General features: G+C 34.7%; 1 protein-coding gene across 1 annotated transcript; it reads left to right on the top strand.

The window, feature by feature from the left end:
• Positions 1-1362: 1362 nt before the first annotated feature.
• LOC140166127 (steroid 17-alpha-hydroxylase/17,20 lyase-like) lies at positions 1363-21946 on the top strand. Its single transcript, XM_072189514.1, has 5 exons — positions 1363-2313; positions 16900-17187; positions 17957-18123; positions 19382-19485; positions 20633-21946. Exons 1-5 carry the CDS (start codon positions 1633-1635, stop codon positions 20872-20874), a joined length of 1482 nt encoding a protein of 493 aa, XP_072045615.1. The 5' UTR covers positions 1363-1632; the 3' UTR covers positions 20875-21946.
• The last annotated feature ends 518 nt before the right edge of the window (positions 21947-22464 follow it).

Genomic DNA, 22464 nt, shown 5'->3' on the forward strand with positions numbered 1-22464 from the left:
CACCCAGTGAACTATGTACAATATTCTGTAAAGCCTCTTTCTATATGCTGTTACGATTCGTATCATGTGATGGAGGCTGATGTAGGTGATGATAGTGCAAACGAATGATTTAATTAAAAGTTATAGTTCTCGGAATACGGATGAAGTTCACCTCACTGCAAGAACTTGAGATGAGATGTTTACATCTTTATTGGCCGTTACACATGGTTACAAGAAAAGTACTTCGCCAGTTCAGTGAAATCTCACCCAACACACAATGACGGAAACACTTTAGTCACTTTTTTGTTCTTCAGGCTATATGATAAACCCATGATCAATTTTACTTCATACATGTCAAATATTTATGTATTTTACATTGCCCCAAACTAAAAGGATCTCTTGAAACACGTCACTTTTCTTTCATCTTAAAGAAATGACTAAGCATTTTGAAACAATCATCATCACTCGTCGAGTCAGTAGTTCAATTGACTGTCAGCATTTGTGATTGGACGAAAGTTTATGCTGGAAGTTCACAGCGACCCAGAGACTAATGTGGTGCGGTGTACGTTCGTTCAAGCATCTCGCTGCACACGAACACCTATAGTATGTCTGGTGTCAAGAACCTATCCTATACCTAACAATACGCACAACATAAATCACTTTATATGAATGCGTGGTGAAGGCTCATGTCGTATTACCCGTCAAGCGAAATCCAAACTTTTCTTAGAATAATTATTAGAAAAAGTGGTAAAATTTATTGCAAGGAATAGAGTATTGCACTTTTATTATTGGGGGTAGTTCCTGGTTAGGTTACGGGCCTTTCCCAATGGTATAATAAATATGCACCCATATGACAGAAGTTCAAAGTATAATACACTTTTTCTTTTTTCTATGAGTAATTTGTCCCCATACCTGACGGCATGCAATCTGGTGACAACAAAGCAGTTCACTCAATAGGTAGATAACTGAGCTTGAGTTAGTCTGCCTTTAGCCCCTAATCACTGGCTATACACTACTGCACGCTTTTGGCTTTGCAAGCTAACCTAAATCACCATAACGATAGTACAAAGTAAGGTGACTGTACTATTACTCTGAGCCACTATTTGTATACGTATTTCTTACCTTTACTTAATATACGTACACAAGGCCATAGCCGTACAAAGCCCTACAATTTTTTCTCTGTGTATATTATGATTGAATAGTACCTGGCCTACACACACATGGCCTGACCTCGATCCTCTAACCCAATGGCTGAACCAGACTCTCCGTAGTTCATTGCCGTACAGTCCCTTTGATCATATACACACACGGGTCGTTAGCCAATCACAAGCCATGTTTGATTCACGAAGAGTCGATACAGTGATAGGTATGAATATTGAGCGGCTGAGCGCGCGCCGCTATAAAACAGCATTGATAGCAGTGATTTCGACTATATCAGCTGATTGTTATCAAACGTGCTGCACCAGACAAACGTAAATAAACGTGGTTGCTCTAATGGAGAAACGCATGAGATAGCACTTACTCTTACGACTCATTAAGTCATAATATCTTCAGGTTTTGTTGCGCTGTAAGTCATTGAAAACTTGAGTGGAGTTCCAACGATTTCTTCAAACCTTGGAAGTAGAAGAGGCAACTCTTCGAATCGTATTCATAATGTTGACGTTTCAGCTTGCAATCTTTGTGACAGTACTCTTTGTGGTACAGAAATTCTTATGTTGGCTTACACAGAAACCATTAAAATATCCTCCAGGACCTCCTTCGTTACCTTTTATAGGTAACATGGCAGTATTTATGACTGGAAGAGCACCTTATCATGTGCTGAAAGAGCTTGCCGATCAATTTGGAAGTGTGGTATCTCTGAAGATGGGCACTGGTAGATTTGTTGTATTAAGCACTGTTGAAGCAATACGCGAAGCATTTGTTCGACAATCAGAATGCTTTGCAGGCCGTCCATATATGTACAGCATCAGTTTATTAACAAGAAATAATTGTGGAATAGCGTTTGGAGACTATACGCCAATCTGGAAGGTACATCGGAAGAGTTGTGCCGTGGCAATACATCGGAATGTCCGAGGCAAGAACTGTACATCATCGGACGTGAAGATCCTGCAAGAAGTTGAACATCTTATTGTACGCTTGCAACAGAAAACAAACCAACCTACAGATATCAGTGATGACTTAAATTTAGCCGTACTTAACGTAATATGTGATATGACATTTGGACAGAGATATGAAATACATGATAGTGAATATCGGGCAATATTGGACAGCGCCAATAAATTCACTGCTATTTTACAACATGGTGATCCCATTGACTTCATTCCTGCTTTGAAGGTAAGAATAAAACCATTGTCATTAGACTTAATGACATTAAAATGACCAACCCATGAACTGATGTAATTAACCACATTAAAGTACGAAGTACTCAATTCAATAGGTACATGGTATTTGGTTCTTTTTTACAAGATAATCATTGTACTGTTCCCGCTTGCAAAGAAAGATCATCACACTGAAATTATATTTAATGCACTTCTTTATCGTAAAAAGGTACAATTTTTCAATAGATTAAAGAAGTCAAAGGCCTTTGTATCATCTGTATGTCCATTGAACTTGTAGGGTCACGGTGTGTGTAACCATCATATACCAACACACACAATAGGTAAAGTACTACCCTGGAACAGGGAACAAAACCCTTATATGCCTCCAAGGCTGGACTACCTGAACTTCTACGACTATCGTGTTAAATGCGGCTTCTTTTTCGCTTTCTTTTTCGAGTGACAGTTACTTTGTTCATTGAAATGTACCTATATCTTAAGGCGATATAATTGGATACATTTGGATATACACGATATTTGATTCAATAGAAAGCCAAATGTAATGTGAATTAATAAGATTGATTACTACTGTCTATCTTAAGCCACAACTACAGGAATATAATATATATTTTAATAGTTCGTATTTGCTACTCAAGAAATTGTCATAATTTTGTATTCCCTAAATAAGTTATTACATTTTACAACAAAATACAGTCAGCGTTTTAAGAATAATGTAGAATTCTGCCATGAAACCAAGAACATTTAATTACACATGGAACTTGGATTACATTCTAGATATGAATTTCCTTCTACTTTTCTTTCTGATTTGGATTACGTGAAGAAATTCAAGTTCAAATAGGACTAGTCATGCTAGTAATCACTAAACTGACTCTATTCTCTGAATGTGTGAAAGCATACAGATGTTTTATTCTTGAATAATCTAGAAATATCCACATGTATCCTGAATTGTGTTGAAATATAACTTCCAATTTACTGATTTACCATGGCTCATTCAGGAACTTTTCAACTTTTGAACTTCAAGAAAACTATGATTTGTCGAATGCCTACCTTATATATATTTTACAAACGCTTTTTGCACATGTACATAAGGCAAGGTGACCAGTACCATTAGTATCTCATATACCGTGTGAAGAAACCTATGAGTGTGTGGCATGAATTGTGGTAAGAACTTGAGTTGCACTTTAGTTCTAATCTTTGCTAAATAATACAGATAACAGTAATACTGACAGTCATTATTCTTCAGAAATGGTTCATTCAATTGTAACAGTATGAACTGAGACAGAACTAGTGAGGTGAGGCTCTATGGTTATGAAGAATAGAACATACATTTGACATTTTATTGTCATGATTGTTTCGCTTACATTTATATAATACTGTATTGTTTGAATACAATTGTGTAAGAAAAGACTTTTCACGGATATGTTGCCAGATAATGAATATCAATAATGTTCTCCTGATCACAATTAATGACATAATTGAAAGCTATAGAATGCAGATGTAAATCGTAGGTAAACAAAGGAAGAACAGTGAGGGCTAAGGGCACGAAACTAAGTTATAACTTTAGAAGCACTTTATTTCGTAGAAAATTGGACCGAAACTTTTTGATTCATGGATATTCGTACTTTGTACGAATTAATGAATTACTAGTGTAGCAAAGTTCTAAAAGGTTTTATTTTATGGTTGAAAGGTCGTTGAACTCTGTCCTTAGTTTTGTGAATATACCGAGTTTTGATATTTTGTTACCCAATACAGACCACTAACCTATCCAGTCATTTGGGGGCAAGGCAACACGAAATAGCCCAAAACAATCATGTGTTTTAAACTTATTCCAGCCTTATTACCAGCGGAGATGAGGGCAATAACCGACCCTGGTTTGGCCCGGGGGATGGAACACTTGCAATACCGTCACGGTCAAACGTCCCATTGCGGACTGGGGTATGCTTTGCCATGCTTCATCGATATAGCAATGCCAAGCTTCGCGCCCGCCTTGAGTATTAAGAAAGATGGTGTGAATGTTACATCTTACTCAAGTTTCAATCGTCAATTTAAATCTGCTATTGCAGTATTTTTCATGAAAAAAAAATGAAATTAGGTTAGCAGGCCATTGCACTGCCATAAAACTGGCCAACATATGTGAAAAATTGTTCTTTCAATAAAGTATTATTAGGGAAAAGTAGGGCAAAGAAAAGGCGGACACGCTCATATTCCTGTTTGTATAGATTTCCCAAGTTATTCGATCTAATCTCTACGACACGAGGTTCTGCTAAATGCCCAGGTGTTGAAGACGGAGCGAAGTATCAAATAAATGCCAACATGTCAAAGTTTTCTTTCCCCGTTTAAATCAAAATTTTATTGGATTATTTGATCTCAAATATGTTCAGCTACGGGGGATAAGGTTTCTTTAAAATACTAACCCCGTTACAATTTCAATATCATATTGTTATAATTCGATACAATAAAATGCAGATGACATTGTGTTATCAAAATGGTGTTATGTGTATGAAGGTACTGAGTGCTTTGCTTGTATCCAAATAATGCAGTGTGGCATATACTGTGCAGAGAGGTTTCTGAACTGGAAAGTTCAATACTCATAGCAATACTAAGTTATCTAATAATGTACAAACGGCTGTCTAAAATATTTTAAGCTTATTCGAATATTCCAAAACGACATATGTGATAAACCGGCTAAGCACTGTTTCCATCCTGATTTATCATGAGTCTATATAAGACGAAGAGCAGTTGCTTCTATTAGTTGAAGGTTTGTATTTTATGGCCTTTCGTTTATGACTGTGATGTGACTGCAAAAAATACCCAATTGCAAATAACACTACATCAAAAGATTAGCAGATTATTTAATTCCAAATATACATCAACATGGAAAGTAGAATAATATGTATCATTATACCATTACACTGTTAATCATATCTCTCCAGTATTATTCCAAATGAGATCTAAGGAGAATAAGTATGCGTGCTAGCCATAGGCTTCAACATAAAAAGTCCTAAGTTTTGAGATATTTTCTCAAAATATCAAGAGCTATCTAAAGAATCACTGAACTAGGCTTGTTTGTACTCATTTTAATGCATTTTTCATGCTGATTCCAAATATGGTAATGAAAAATTACAATTCTGAAATTTTTGAAATTTTGATTAAAAAAAAAAAATTGTCGTCTGCAGTCAACACCCGCGCGGAGAGAGTTAAAAGCATATGAAAACCATGTTATATTTGGCCGAGTATCTTTATCGTTCCTAAGTTTAACTATTACCATGATCGTACAATACAATTGGCATGATTGGTAAGCGTACAAATGAACATCATACTAAGATAAAGCATTCTTAATTCTTACGTAACTTTCTTATTATAAATGGCTAATATCTAAACTGCGATATTATTGTTCATTGTACAAATACTCAATCCGTATTAAACCAACTGTTACCTAGTGAAATATCGTAGATACTCATCGGGATATTCAAGTCAAACCTGATAATAATTTCTACCATCAAAGCCCTCGACCCCTGATTGTCTTTTAATCAAGTTACTGTGCCACGTTCGACACAATTTCAAAATTAAAAAAGAAATAAAATTCCATTATAGATATTAACAATAGCACTGTTTCACTCCTATAATATGATTAACTATTTCTAATGGATGTAAATACTAAATTTAGCGTGCTGAATACCAAAATATCTCACTTGTCATGCTTGTGTAGTATGTAGCCATTAACTCGACACATAACATGGGGGTAGTGATAAGAAGTGCCATGTACGACTGACTTCGCAATTCCATTACTCCGAATATATGCGATGTATATAATAGAATCATCTCCTACTTGAAATTCATAACGACGCGACATCATATTACGCGTGCAAATTGTCTCATGCGTGAACTTATAGTAATTGTTTATTAAATCACCGCAATTAAAATGAAGTTGAATTTCAACAGTATCTTCTTGAACAGTGACGTGAACAAAAAAGTAATCGCTATACCATGTAAACTAATCTTGAAAGGTGTAAGATGTTAAAGATAGTCTTGTATGCTACAATGATTACCTTAAATCAAAAGGATATTGTTGACTAATTTGGTGAATTATGATACCGTCGAACACACCATATATTGAAAAAATCACACCTTTTTTTAAATCTAGTACCTTTAATCTTTCCTTTCTAAAAGACTCACATATTCGCAGAATAACTCTATTTGTTTGATTCAATCACTCGCTACCAAGATTTGTAATATCTGAAATTATTTGCTGTTAATGTATTGACTCTAGTATTTGTCCAATAGATCTTAGGAACAGCCATGCATGGTGTATATATAATTGAAATCATTCTAATGTTAAGCATACGGAATGTTGTTTTAATTCAATTAGTAATCTTTGTTGTTGCAATGCATAAACATTATGATTACAATGGACAATTGGTCAGTGTACAACCAAACATCACAATGATAAGACATTCTATTTAGTATTATAATATGGCCAACATTTTGTACTTTGATCTTTAGTTGCTTATCGTGCTGATACACCAATCTGTAATAAACCAAATACAGTCAGTCTACTCTGAAGTACAAAGTACAGACGCGGAGGCACACATTGTGCCGACTTTGAAGGCACGCGTACCTGCAGCAGAGACGCAGCACTACGCACTGTTAACTCGCTGTATACGCGCGCGTTGTCATACTTCAGAAAGTTCAGAGTGGACAAACTGTAGTCACATGATAGAGTATGGTAGACGACTCAAATTGATTCATCAAGTCCATGACAAGTTACTGTACCATATTCGACACAATTTCAAACTTAATTCCATTACAGATTTTAGATTTACAATATCATTTCTTCACTCCTATAAAATGATTACATATTTCAAATGGATGTAAACACCACATTTAGTGTGCTGATACCAAGTGATCTCACTTGTGTATTGTGTAAGCATTAACTCGACACATAACATGTGGGAATGGTGATGTGTACCATGTACGGCTGACTTCGCAACTCCATTACTAAGATTGCTTCACAGTCCTAGAACTATCGCCTATTTGAAATTCATAACGAAGCGACATCATACTCAGCGGGGAAACTGTCTCATGCGTGAACTTATGGTAATTGTTTATTAAATCACCGCAATTAAAATGAAGTTGAATAATCAACAGTATCTTCTTGAGCAAATAATGTGAATATGGTGAACAAAAAATACGTTCTGCATGGACATTGTGTAGAATTTCTAAGTTATCATTGGTTATTGTCAAGTGGCAAGTGTCTTGAAGTTCTGAACGATCGGTAAAAGTAAAGGGACAAACAGTATGCATGATACTGCAGAGTATGTGAAAATGTTTATCTTAAGGTTATTAATTATTTTAAACTGTTGTGATTTGGTAGTTCACAGCATCTTACGAATGGCAGTGAGCTTTGGCAAAAATTGCATTGCTCAATTCATAGCGAGCGTGTAGAAGAATTAAAATATCACAGATATACTTTTATAGGTGCTGCGGTTCTTGAGTTACGTTGTGAAGAGAGCTGAAACAACAACACTTTTGTAAAACGTACATAACTAATTAACAACAATAAATTAAGCAAGTTTGCAGAGTATACGATTTGTAGAATGAACCTTTGCAAAACATCAAGGTGTTAATTTTCAATAATATATTGATCTAGATAATGAAAATCGATTTTTAGGTTGCTTCGACCAACAATACCTCGTCTACCCTTAAATCAAAGGGATATTATTGAAAATAATCTTGTGAATATAATAGAAATACCTGATACCACCCAATAATCAATACCACTACTTTCTAAGCTACTTTTAAAACAACTTTTTCTGAAAACACGAATTTGCAAAACAACTCATTTTGTTGAGTACAATCGCTAATTGTATTTGTAATAACGTTTGAAATCAACTGAATTACTTTCATTTCATGACTTGGTGAGAAATGTTCTTTTCAAAGGCCAATTTATCTTTGCCTTGCGATGGAATACCAACAATGAAAACTACATTCTTGGTTTGATTTCTAAATACTCAGATATTCTAAATACTATTTCGACAAACATACAAAATATTTTCTATGTAAATGATCCTCCTCGTGATCGAACCGTGCTTTGAATTTTAATGAAGCTAGGGTATTGTTTACAGCTACTGTTATGTTTCACAGGCATGTATAGGATTGTTTGCTTGTCGTACACATGTCTTATAACCATGATAACGGAAACGTGTAAAATTCCTTGCCAAGTCGGTACAATAGGGTAATTGACTTTCCTATTTATATCATCACACTGCGAAACACCATCTCATTCTCCATGCTATATCTCAGAGAGCGTATTGCAGAGATATTCATAATGCTATATGATACAGGGTGAGGGTGTCCCCGAAAGAACTGTATCGTCAGAAACTCAATTATTTGGGTATTTTCTCGCCACGTACATTTAAACATAACTAAATAACTGATGTGGATGACAAATAAATTAGCTATCATATACTTTTTGAATTTTGACAATTGACCACACCGTTCGTGAAATATAGTAACTTTACGAAACTCCCTCATTTTCAAGCCTTTCCACGGATTCAAATATCAATTGATGTTCTGTATACGGTCACTGTGCATCATCAGCGCATGAGGCGTCCATTGTCAGATATTTGACTCTGTGGAACGAGCTGAAAATGAGGTAGCTTCGTAAACTTCTTTTATTTCAAAAACGGAGCGGTCAATTGTCAAAATTCAAAGTATGATTCAAAAGTATGTGATGGCTGATATATTCCTCAACCACATCAGTTATTTTTATAGTATTTAGTTATGATTGGTTTATGCGTTAAATACCCAAACAGTTCAGTTTCCGACGATACAAGCTGATACAGCTCTTTCGGGGGACACCCTGTATGTGTATGTTGAGAACATTGATTTTTTTACAAAGCGAATGCAGCAATGATGAATATGACAACGATCTAACCTAGAAAACCATACAATAACTGATTTTACAGTATTTTACGTTCTTAGATTAAAATGGCAAGGGAAAGTGCTGTGTTATTAGATGAATCCAATATGAAGATTTCGAATGCCAACGCATACATGAAATATCGAAATGTATCCGTTAGTATAATGGTTAGAAAAATAAACCGTATGAAATATTGACGTCCCGAGGTAGATGTATCGAAGAACACTGCTATGAAAAGTATGAATTATGCAACCATTCTATCCTCTTGACCTGTTAATGTTTCATGGTGTAGCGATAAATAAATGGAGTATATGAGGTTGACGACCATGTTTGAGAGTATTCAATATTTAATGTACATGTACTTACGTACCGCTCCTTCTGACGACACAGAAAGTGTTGAAGTTATTTAAAATTCGGTGTTTGAAATAAGTGTGTGAATCTACTTTATTTGGACATTATTGCAGAATCAATATTTGATACGATTGGATTTATTATAGCATAATAGCAATCCATCAACATATCACTTGCAGTAGAAACGTTACGAATATCATTATTGCTTGCACGAGAAAGCAGATTTTCTTGCCAAATGCTTCAAACACCTTTTACTATTTACTGAAAACAAATTACGAAAAGTCAAATAAACATGATCTCTCCTCCCCCTGGAATTCACTATTCCGTGTACTTAGGATTTATTTTTCACACACACACAATTAAAATAAACTCATATCAGCATTTTTCAAATTTTGTTAACGTCTATCAAGCCTGTTTTAGTTTCTTCCTTCAAAGTATCACTGACGCCAGTCTCCATGTCACTTTTTGTACCAAATCATGCTTTCTGATTCCGTGGCACGGTAACCCACATTATACAACACCTAAATTGTTTGGTTTTGTGGCTCTCTTTCTTTACATTGCTTTTTAAGTCTCGTATAAATAATATATGTAGGCGTTTAAATACAAAATTTTTGTCAATAGTGAGGTTTTGATTTGGGTTTGTCTTTATTCTTCTATATCTGTCATAACACTTGTCGGAGAAACTTACTCTGAACATGCTTGACCCGCAATCGTGACTATACTCACAATCGAAAACTATACAATAAGACACAGATCGTGACTTTGTGAATAAGGAACGTTGAGTTGCTTGGCTAATGATCTGTATATAAAATACACTCGGCTTCTTGTTGAAGATTCTCAACATTGCTCGAGATCGACATGCTTACTCACAACAAATATGGTTGCAAATATAGAGTAGGGCAATAGAGAAACTTGTAATAGTAATAATGTTCGCCATCACGATGATCACGTACTCAACTTGTTTAATGCTCTGCTTGCTAGCCATGCGCTTCAACGGAAAAAGTTGAAGTTTTGAAATATTTTCTCAAAATATCAAGAGCTATCTTAAGAACTACTGAACCAATACTAGGCTTGTTTGTACTCATTTTAATGCATTTTTCAAGCTAATTCCAAATATGGTAATGAAAATTTACATTTTTGACATTTTTGAATTAAAAAAAATTGAAACATGTCGTCTGCAGTCGACACCCGCGTGAAGAGTGTTAAAATGTATGAAAATATTATTGAATGAGACGTGATAACTTGTTAAATTACTAATTACATAAACTTTCTTACTGCAAGAAAGATGACTACTATAATGTTTCGCTTGTCGCCTCGAATGACTGACAGAATGAAAGTCAAAAGGGGAGAAGCCGTGAAGGATATGATTAGCATCGTTGTATTTGGTTAGCACCTGATATGAACACAGCCCAGAGGGATGATATCACATACTCGCAGAGTCACATATTTATACATACATTATATTATACATAATCACCTTCCAGATGTTGACGTATAAAATACCTTGATTAGAGCCTCATTCAAGGAAAAAGAGAAGAGGCTACATTACCCTCTTCTTACGTGCCTGGAGCTAACAATAGATGAAGAAGCACACTAAGTAAACAAAAACAGAATTGCACATCTCATATATTTTGGTTTACATGATGTATTTAAAATGAGTACAAACGTGCCCAGTATTGGCTCAGTTGGTCTTCAGGTAAATCGCTGAATATTTGAATTCTTTAAAAAAATTTACTATCAGATTGACGGTATATACCATTTTTAGCCCATGAGCTGAGTGATCGGCCTAATGTCTTCCACCCTCGCCAGCAGCTACGTACAATGCATGGACACAACTATTATGGGCGGGGAAAGCCTACAATGTTCTGTTACTTTGCTTTGGTGCATGTTTAGTGCTAATTATGATAACTCGACCCGACTTGGAGTATCTTTTGTGTTCGTTTTTTATATCGGTATCAAAGCGTTGGGTTCCAATTCCACTTCATTTGGAAATTATCTAGTTTTAAACGTTGAATTTCCAGCAAAAACAATTGAACGGGTTATATTTTGGGTTTTGTGGTAAGAATGTTTTAATAACATCGGGTTATATAAAAGTTATGAAAACGTTTTTTAGAACGATTTGTATATGAAAACACACAACAACGTTTTTAAAATGTTGTCAAAATGTATCTTGCAGCAAGTTTTCAAAAAATGTTTTGAATGTTTATTATGTTATGTTACCTTTACATATAAATCCGATATTTAAACATTTTCTGGCAACCTTTTTAACCTTCTGCGAATAATGTAGAAAACGTTTTGTGTTTGCTGGGTCACTATAGTATATGTGCAATAACCTACAACTACTAATATTCAATACAACAGAGCCTTAGCTATTCAAATATAAATATTTCCAACTAATCACATGAACTTTGTGGGTACTGAGTATGATTACTCCCAGAGCATATTGTACACATAATGCGTGATATCATTAAGGTCTATGTTTAAACTGTTAAACTTTGATTTACATTCTATATAAATACATGATCATCAAACCTTATTTATCAACGCACTTTTGATGGCCACATTGAACTTGAAAATCAATTGTCAATCATAATCAGTTGTCATTAGCTCCCCTGAAGCACCCAGTGGTAGACCATTACCCTTATAAACCACAAACAATCCTCAGTATAAGGTATGCCTTCTTGGCGGTCTATAACGACCAGTCGGTAAGGACACTTAAACAGGGCTCTTTTTCATTTCAAAGGCCATAGTTACAGTAAAGGTGGAAACGGTCTGTAATTCCATTTTACCTATTAATAATCATTTTGTACGTTCCCTATAATTTCAATTTTCATTGTGAAAACCATTTAATAAAAGGCTAACTAACTGCATGGCAGTCGGTTTACTTTGTTCATTGAGGTCAACCAACTCATATAAATGATCATACTTGAGAGAGAAAAAAAGAGAGAAAATGTCATACCCAATAGAATGACCTATACTCAGTATTACATCAATAGTAATTTTAGTGGTTTTTACACGCGACCATTGATTTCGTCATATGCAAATCGCTGTACAATAAACACTTATAAATACCACAAATTCAGGTAGGGATGATTATTCAAGATACCTTTACCTTCACAAATAAATTGGCACGATTGTACTCATTTGAATTTAATTTCCGCTTAGATTTCAATTGCTGGTGAAAATGAAAATTACAATTCTGTGTTATTTTATCGTACATTTTTGATATATTTTTAGATCACAATTGAATTCAAGGTCAACTGGTTTTTTTTTGTCTTCTCGTCAATCCCCGGTACATATATTTTATAGAAGGCCAAAAATACATTGCAATCATACACAAAAATGTCTCTAGAGTTTTCCTGGGAGTCCTGATACATGAGTTATCATGTTAAATCTTTATTATTAAGAGTATATGAATCCGGCGCAAAGGCTCGGTAATTCGATGAACATGATAAAGGATGATGCTAGATGGAAGAATCTTTGAATTTCGAGAGTCTGTATAGCGAAGTTACTTCCTAAAACTGAATATTGGTGTGTTCTGTACATTGTTTGGTTTACAAAAAATGTTAACTAAATGTTGCGAATGAAGAGATCTCTAGAGACGTGTTGGGAATAGGCATCAAAGGTATATTTTAAAACTGGTCAACAGCACTCACTTTTGAACCAAATATTTCAGAGAAACCATTCTCCGTCACCAGCGGTGTAATGCTGTTGGTAGACTGAATTATGATTCTCCAGTATTTCTACATGTAGATGTTGTTTACAATGTCCTTTTTATCCTTTGTGATGGTGTTTCTAGAACAGAATCATATAGATATATAACTAAATGTTGTTTGGAGTTTTTACATACGAGCTAATGCTGAGATCAAAACATGTGTTACACTGAGCATGCTGAGAGAATGAATCACAATGAATTTGAAATTTTAGGACTTGGAAGTAAAGTTGCCAGTTGATGACAGCAAAAGAGTTGTCAATGCGGTGGGCCCTCGCCTACCCCTAAGGATAAACTTCCCTATTACAGAGACCCAAAGGAATACAAGAGAACATACTAGTCTACTATCCCAGGGCACATTGATGTGTGAATGAATAACCAAAGCGATCATGTTCGATTTAAGCACGCTTCTAACACATTCGAAAGACATCAGTAAATCAGGGATGATGATAGATGGGAGACAGAAATATCTTGTTAAAGGTACGCAGATTGCTATCACCATGACCATGTAAATTACCATTGCAAATGGCTTAAAGCTAAGACATTGCAACCAGAATACGAAAGCGAATCTGTAACTCTTACTTGGCTATAAGAGGTACTGATAATTACCCATTAACAGTCAAATTATCTAAGGCGACAATTCGTTAGTCTTGAGACTTTAAGAACATCAATATCTGTGCTCAAAGACATAAAGGACATGTTAATTCAAATATTCCCTCACGTAATGAGATTTTTGATTCGTCCTCAAGAGACAAATCTTGGAAGCATTATACATTGCCAATGTGAGACCCTGCTTGATTACCATGAATCTAAGAGTGATTACTGAGAGTAAAACTGAGGTCATTCACATCACATCTCGTTTGCAGAAGACCCTCGAGCCTCTTCCTCCTCTTCATGCGTTGGTCCATGATGATCCAACTGAGGTTAACCCTGCTCTTACTGTTCGTGACCTTGGTATGATTTGACCATCTCTTACCATACATGACCTTGGTATGATTTTACCATCTGAGCCCATCTCTATAATTTAAATATGCAAAGTATTCGTTGCTCTGTGATAATCGTGTGGCTCCCTATACTCCAGTGTGGAAAACTCTAGATGAGCCTCTTATTTATATTAAACAATTTGTACATGCCTTTGTTTCCTCTGGCCTATGTTACCAGAGAGCGAAATTTGTTGACCTGTTCTGTTGGACGGAGTCGGACTTGCACCAAAAGAATAAGTGCATACGGCCTCAATTTATATGATCTATACGGTTGCAGAATCCACACGAAGCGCACCGATTTCGTGCAACTTACAGGGCTAATTCCCCCTAACATGCTTCTGAGTCTGTATGGACTGCTCCAAGGTTTGCAGTGCTTGCAATTTCTTTTGAAATCCTCTCTAATCTTATTCAATATTCATGATTGTGAATTTATTGCTTTTGATTGGTTTGTTTCATTACCTAATTATGCTCAATGTATTTTGCTATTATGAATCGCTAGTTTGTTTTCAATTTTGGGTTATCAATGTTCTATTCTCTTTATATCTCTGTATCATTTCATTTATTATGATCTACCTATTTATTAATTAATTAATTAATTAATTAATTAATTAATTAATTAATTAATTAATTAATTTATGTATTTATTTATTTATTTACTTGGAGAAAGATGACTTTCTTGGTGCAGAGTGCTCGATGCATTAAAACAGAGCTAATAATACGAGTAGAACGAGTAGAACTTGTGGAACGAAAGTTTACTGGTATTTATTTATTTATTTATTTATTTATTTATTTATTTATTTATTTATTTATTTATTTATTTACCACTAAAATACTACAGTGGTACTTTCAGACGGACATAATGTCTTGAATAGGTTCTATTTGCAAACATGATAATTGAAATACCATTGAAAATATCAAGCATTGTATAAAACAAGTTTTCTTTTATTTTGTTTTACTCAGGGTGAAATTCCTCGAAAATAACAATATTATTTAAGTAAGAACTTTTATGCTCATGAACATGTTAATTCGGCCTTGGTTTCTTAGTGTTAAAAAATACTACTACTCACGTTCTTTGTTGTCTTCAGCATAATTATACGGAAATAATAACCGCTATCAAAATAGTTGAATTATGAATTAATAATACTGGCTACCAAGATAAAATTTATAGCAATATAGACAATAGCATAAATTACACGCGATAAAATATAGCCAATATTAATATTTTGGTGTGTGATTGGCATATACGCGATACGCCTTTTAGAAGCATCGCATGTGGTGTCATATTGTTCAGGCTCGTTCAAGCTCGTTCAGGCATTTCTTAATTTCACCGCTTTGTATCAATGTTTAAGATATTGCACTTCTTGTCTCTTGTAAGTTGTATATAACGCGCGCTACTAGGCGGCCTATATTGTACGCCGTATTCAGGTGTATTCGGCTGAATAATCGAAAACTTGACAAAAGGCGCCACTCTCTCTTCGGGGGTTGCCCAGCAAAAACCAAATACATATTATACAAAGTGTGTATTTTTAGATTTTTAATATCGTGATATCATTGTTGCTAGTGCATTTGCCTTTTCCTAATGTTTAGTAAATTGAAGCCATTCTATTTAACAAATGCACGTATTCGTACAGTTTTAATAGAATTTTTTTACTCTACGTCACGTGACATATATAGCAAAAGAGAATTAATAATTTAGCACATTGAACTCGGACGATAACCGCAACAACTGTCATTATTGGTATTCTTCAATCTGATATGGTGAAATGCCTATTTAGTGGCTTTGTATTATGGTATTATTATTTTCATATTTCTTTGTTCACATGTTCTTTAAAGGTTACCTTTTGTTAAAGAGTCGATGTTCCAATTTGTCACCTGAATATCCTTTACCTTGCACTAAGGACGTCACCTTTAATAACTATTTCCAACTTTGAAGATTTACTTCCATGGCCAATGCTGCCATCTTAATATATTAAGCAACTATCAAATAATTATATGTATCTTTGTCAAAAAGTACTTCACTTAATTTTTCAATCTGTAATGGTTATTGAACCTATTTCAGACTATATCCACAGTTCCAATTAAAGCAGTAGATTCATTGTATATACAAACAGATATCCCTATTCCCTAACACTACTTTTTGACGCGGGGAAAGGAAAGAAGGATGGAAGAAAGAAAGAATATTAATAGAGAGAAAAGTTTTTAGCTTCTCTCAGGCCGGTTTCGAACCACGGACCCTTCGGGTGCCGCCTACAAACCGGGGATAGAAGGCCATGAATGCTGACCTGGCCCGGCCTTTATTTCCGTGTACTAGTATGTGCTCGGATCATTACGCAACTGACGTGGGATGCTTGCACTTGCAGTTGCTTCGTGTTGTGGTATTTTGTGGTATTTAACAGTGTTAGGGCTAATTAGTATAGGCCTCAACGAATTGGACAAATATGTTAATTAGACTGACAAAAGTATAAAACTTGCTTATCGAAAATTTAATTGACCCGGTTCTTAAAATTCACTCAATTTGTAACAAACAGGTTATTTGTTTGTTTTACTACTTACACCTTATACACACACTTTATAAGTCTATGATTAACTTTTGATTTGTTATATTGTATCTTTCAGATATTTCCGAGCAAAAAACTCCGACTTGTACAAGATGTCATAAAAACGCGAGATGCAATTCTACAAAAGAAATATGAAGAACACGTAGCGACCTTTGACCCAAAGAACATCCGGGATCTTACGGATGCGTTTTTGTTATCTATGTTGGAATGTACAGATGAGAATGGAAATCATGAACTCACAGAAGATCACATTGTTATGGCAATGTTTGAACTTTTTACAGGAGGATTTGACTCAACTTTTAAAACATTAAAATGGGCAGTTATATATCTTCTTCATAACCCTGAGGTATGAAAACAGCAGCATTGTCATTTTACTAAAGTATGTATTCCTAATATAAACCCATGTCTTCTATCTGTGTTTATATAGTGTCTGCTCAATTGTATGTTTCATGAACAATAAGATGTAGAAACAGGGGCACAAAATATATCCCATCATATCGAAACACTGCAGTCGTCAGCCTTGATTTTAAAAAATAACGGAAATTTGTATGAAAAAACCAAAATGAGGAATTTGTACTATATAGTTGTCACATAAAATCACCTTTTTGCTTAAATATTACTTTGATGATTGATGCATTATATTGAATTGTATTGATTGAATTGAATTGAATTGAATTGAATTGAATTGAATTGAATTGAATTGTATTGAATTGAATATTTAACACAGGTAAAGGTCAGTAAAAGCATAGAGGCATGTTTGATGTAATTGGTCAGAATGGATCATACGAATGAAGTATTGTTTTGTTTTGACTGTTCTATGCATATATCAATGTTATTTGGCTAAACTTTACTGACCAGGCACGATATTCTGGCAATTATAGAAATGAAACATAGGATATGGCTCAATTTTGATCACAGCTATAAAAAGCCAAATCATATTAGAAATAAAAGGCTGTTTTCGAAGAAAACTGACAACTAAACAGTAAAAGATGTTGCTGAACTATCGGGCTGACACATCTTTTATCTCTTCATTAGCTTTGATCATTTTTATTATTGTCAACTTGTTAATCTGTAAGTTACACTCAATAACGTGTTTCTTACATTTTTTTAATCAGGTCCAAAAACGTATTCAGGACGAGATGGAGCAAGCAATAGGATCACGGTTACCAACATGGGACGATCACCTGAAGCTCCCCTACCTGGAAGCAACAGTCCTAGAAACCCTTAGAAGCAGCTCATATTCATCATTAAATGGTCCTAGGAGAACAACGACAGATACACAGTACGTATATATATATATATAGATATATAGATCATTAGAAATTTAGAATTAACATTAGACCGTGGAAGAAAGGGATCTTTGGTCGGCTATACTGTGTCCCTACTACGCTAGCTCAAATGTTTTTGGGTAATGTTAGGGTTAAGGCAACTCTATGAAATACGTGCATGTCCCTATACTTCAAAGAAATAATATAATAACAATAATAACAATAACAGGAATCGCTGGTTGTGCCTCATTGATTTGAAGTTAATGAACCTTTCATTTTGTAACATAATTGTCTTAATGAATATTCCAAAGAGTAAAATCAGAGCGGAACATCGTATGTGCGCATAACTATAAGCATATGCTTAGAAATTATTTGTATAATTTGTTGAAATAAAACAAATCAATTCTCATTAAAGTGAAAATATGACATCAGACTGCATCATATCCTTATATTTATATATCTACACGTAATAATAGGTTACGCTGATTATAATTGCGCTGATTATAATCAGCGCAATTACACATCTTGGAGCATTTCTGTTGTAAACGTGAATGAAACATTGCCAATTTCCCACATAATCCCTTGGTTCACAGTATATTGAAAGAGCAAAAATATAAATACATTTAGCTGACTTTAGGCGAGATATCTTTCATTGTGGGTTCTAAATGAAAATTGATCCATTACTTTTAAGCTGTTTTAAGCTTCCGTTAAGGAAGATATGTCTTACACTTGTTGAATGCTATGTTCATGACTATGAGTTGCCATATCTTTTTATTTTTTAACACTTTTTTTTATAATTATTACCCCTTTCCAGCCAATTTAATTTAATGCAGACGATATACCAAAATTGCTTTATTTGAAGTCAGGATTTTGTCATTGATTTTTAAAATGTGCTTGATAAATGCTATTAGATTAGTACAAACGTGACGGTATCGGTTCAGAGGTTCTTGAGATAATATTTTAGTGAGAATCTATAACATCGGTGGCCGGCTGTGTTACGGTAAATGCTATTACAATGCGTGTAGACAGAGCATCATCTGAATCACTTATGCCCTTCAGCTTGTGAATTCCCCAAATGTTACTTCGACCCCGCCAAGATCCTTGATGATACATTGAGTAAATAAAACCACCCATCCGATTCGATTTTGTCACCTTTGTGTTGTTCTTACAAAGATGGTCACCAAGCATGACATGTAGCCTCTCGGGCTTGTTTAACCTTGTGTATAGTGTGAACTTCATCTTTGTCTAAATTCATTTCTTGTCTTGTTTTAGGTTGTTAGGGTATGACATCCCAAAGGACAGCATCGTTGTGTGCAATCTGTGGTGGGTACATCACGACCCAGCCAACTGGAAAGATCCAGACAATTTCAGACCTGGTAAGTACAATATACCTTCAAGGGAAAGATAACCTTCCCCTTGGAAAACTAAATGCTGGCTATTATATATTTTAAGAGTACACTATGAAGCAGAAGGGTCGCATTTCCAATGGCAAAGTTCATTATGAATGTACCGACATGTCAGAGCCAAAGAACTGTACCCCGCCAGATGAACATTAAAACGATTATCCCCGGAACGATCAATGTGTCAGTCTTTCATGCTTTTGTGTAATGCGATCAAGATAAATGAGTTTGAAGTCGATCAAAATCAGAATTCAGAATAACATCAGCCATTCTTTGCTGGAACCCGATCATATTTTGACTTTACGGTACCTGAGATATGGCCATTTTAGTGTTGCTTAGAACAATACTGAAGTTGACTACTCTTATTGGCTATTTCTCAAAATCAATGCTCCCGACCTCCGAATCATTTTGCTTGATCACGTGATCTGGACTTTCAATTGAATACATGAATACAAAAGCCACCCAAGTCCATGGGAAGTGATTTTGAGAGAAAAACCTGTGTATCATTTTAATTCCTTCAGTTAGATTTACCTGGTCAATATGGTAAGTTTTACGTGCAAATGAGTGGATTAACCTGTATTAGGTATGACGATTAGCATTTCAGGGACTTCGTGGGGTTCATTTTAAATTTTGGACTTGGGTGGTTTTTTGAATCATATACAAAGACAACAATGTTAGAATGAGCTTACCACTAGTAAGATAATACAAAATAAAGCACACAGGTATGTATAATGCTGATAAGCATTCTGCCATGTAATATAAACCACACACTTTCCTTTATTAAACCCGTTTTATGTTCAAAAGTCACTCTCTAGCAATGAATGTGTTACAAGTGGACTTTTATACATACTGGATCTCAATCAATGTGTTACAAGACTCAAATCATGGAATTGGGTGATTCTTTCATACATGCTATTTTTCACATGCTCAATAGACACAGAGGATGAATTTGAGTTGTTCTTTCATACATATGACAGGCCTATGTATAGCAACAATTTCCCATGCTTAACTCAATTTGGCCAACGTATGGACTTGGGTGGCTTTTGTATTCATATATTCAATTGTTTGATTTCATGTCAAAACTTTTTAATCTATTGCTCTTCTGTACTTCTCATATTTGCAGAACATTTCATCAATGAAAACGGTGAAGTTTTCCAACCGAAGGCATTCATGGCTTTCTCGCTTGGTCGACGCGCATGCTTAGGAGATCTATTGGCAAGAATGGAGATCTTCCTTTTACTTGGTGGTATGCTACAAAGATTCAACATCACAGCTCCAGAAGAAGATGGACTCCCTGCCCTGGAACCACTTCCAGATCTTATCAGATCACCGAATGAGTACAGAGTAGTTTTAAAAAATCGCTAGAAAGGACTGTGCATAGACTATACTTTTGTTTGCTTTGTGAATACTTGTACCAGATAACTTGTAATATAACAGATAGATGTACATATTTTTATGCAATCTGGCTTTGTTGTACATTTTGCCTGCTTTTTATATTGTGAAATACGATGAAGATGGTTTGTGAATAAGATTGAAACGCCTATTGTGTGGACTCTACTTGTAAATGAAGTTTAGGTGAGTTTTATTCTAGGAATAAAGAAAGCCTTTGATCATGTTGATGAACAAAAAAGTTTACTATGAAAACAATGGAAGGCTTACTTATCGTACACTGGAACATAGAAACACTCAAACATTACAAACTAGCGCAAGAGATCAAATAAGGTCTGGATTCGAAGTTCTGGGGTTCCAAGTCCCCGCACAGGCAGGTATGTCCGGATTTATTTCTGGCTTATATGTCTATGCATGTTTATTGTAATTTCATGTTTCAATGTGCTAGTGTGCGACGCGTGGTTCTTCTTTCAACTGTATATTGTGAAAGCATCTTCATGTCTTACTTTTGCATTTGATTAATAATGATATTTTTTTTATTACAATATTATCACTTTTTGAACTCTCCATTATGATCGTTATTGAGAACAAAATTATGTAAGAAATTTAAATCTATATACCTATTGTGGAAGAGAAACAAGCACGGTAGTCTGATTTATAAATCAGAACATTCCATCACTAGGATCCACAACATGCTCATCTATAAGGGAACAGTTCTTAAACCCCAATACATTTGTACATTCATTGAATGACCTTTGAAGATTTGGGTACAAAAACTCATACTCTGCAACTTGAGGTCAAATTTTGCACTACGATTATGTAATTGAGGTTATTGGACTATGCCATTGGGATGAGGCTCTTGTGGTCCATAGTGCTTGCAAAGTTGAAACGGAGAAATGTCTCATCAAGAGGTCACGTAAAAATGCAAAGACATTTCCGACAAGGAACACTTCAATATCTTGAACTTTTTTGAACCTAGTACTTACCGAATGATCTGATATAATAAAAATGAAATAGTTTTGCTATTTTCTTTTTTTTTTTTTTTTTTTTTTTTTTTTTTTTTTTCTAATCGGTTTTTTTTTTGGGTGGGCCATTCAATGTTTGTTTTCAAAATGAAGGATTGCAAAAAAAATTCTCATTTCAAAGCGTAGTTTCTTTTGGGTATTTCTTTCTTTTTTTTGGTTAAAATTAAAATTGAAACAAATACCTGATGTGTTTGAGTTAAGGATTTCAAATCTCTCATATGCTTTCGTCAAGGTATGACTTGGCAGTTGTAACACTTATCCGAAAGCATGGAAAGTACACCTTTGAAACCTTTAACTCGAATAAATATAAAAAGTGATCGAATTTTTTTTTTAAATCACTTAATCGTGACAAACTTCGTACCTCTATAAGTGTATCTTAACTCTTTCAAAATATTTCCTGCAGATGGAAATAATTTTCGTATTGTAAAGTATTCAAACAGTATGTGTGCATTATCTTGTTATTTATCTCTCTAAAGCATATTGTACTCTCTTTTTATGTACATGTATTCTTTTCTCAGTATTCAAGTTCTTTATATAAAAT

This window comes from Amphiura filiformis, chromosome 12, assembly GCF_039555335.1.
Source record: "Amphiura filiformis chromosome 12, Afil_fr2py, whole genome shotgun sequence".
NCBI lineage: Eukaryota > Metazoa > Echinodermata > Ophiuroidea > Amphilepidida > Amphiuridae > Amphiura > Amphiura filiformis.

Excerpts from the sequence above, each read along its gene's own strand:
- LOC140166127 (XM_072189514.1), top strand. The coding sequence starts at position 1,633 with ATGTTGACGTTTCAGCTTGCAATCTTTGTGACAGTACTCTTTGTGGTA. Across the intron at positions 18,124-19,381 it reads AGAACAACGACAGATACACA|GTTGTTAGGGTATGACATCC; the intron begins GTACGTATATAT and ends GTCTTGTTTTAG. Across the intron at positions 19,486-20,632 it reads TCCAGACAATTTCAGACCTG|AACATTTCATCAATGAAAAC; the intron begins GTAAGTACAATA and ends TCATATTTGCAG.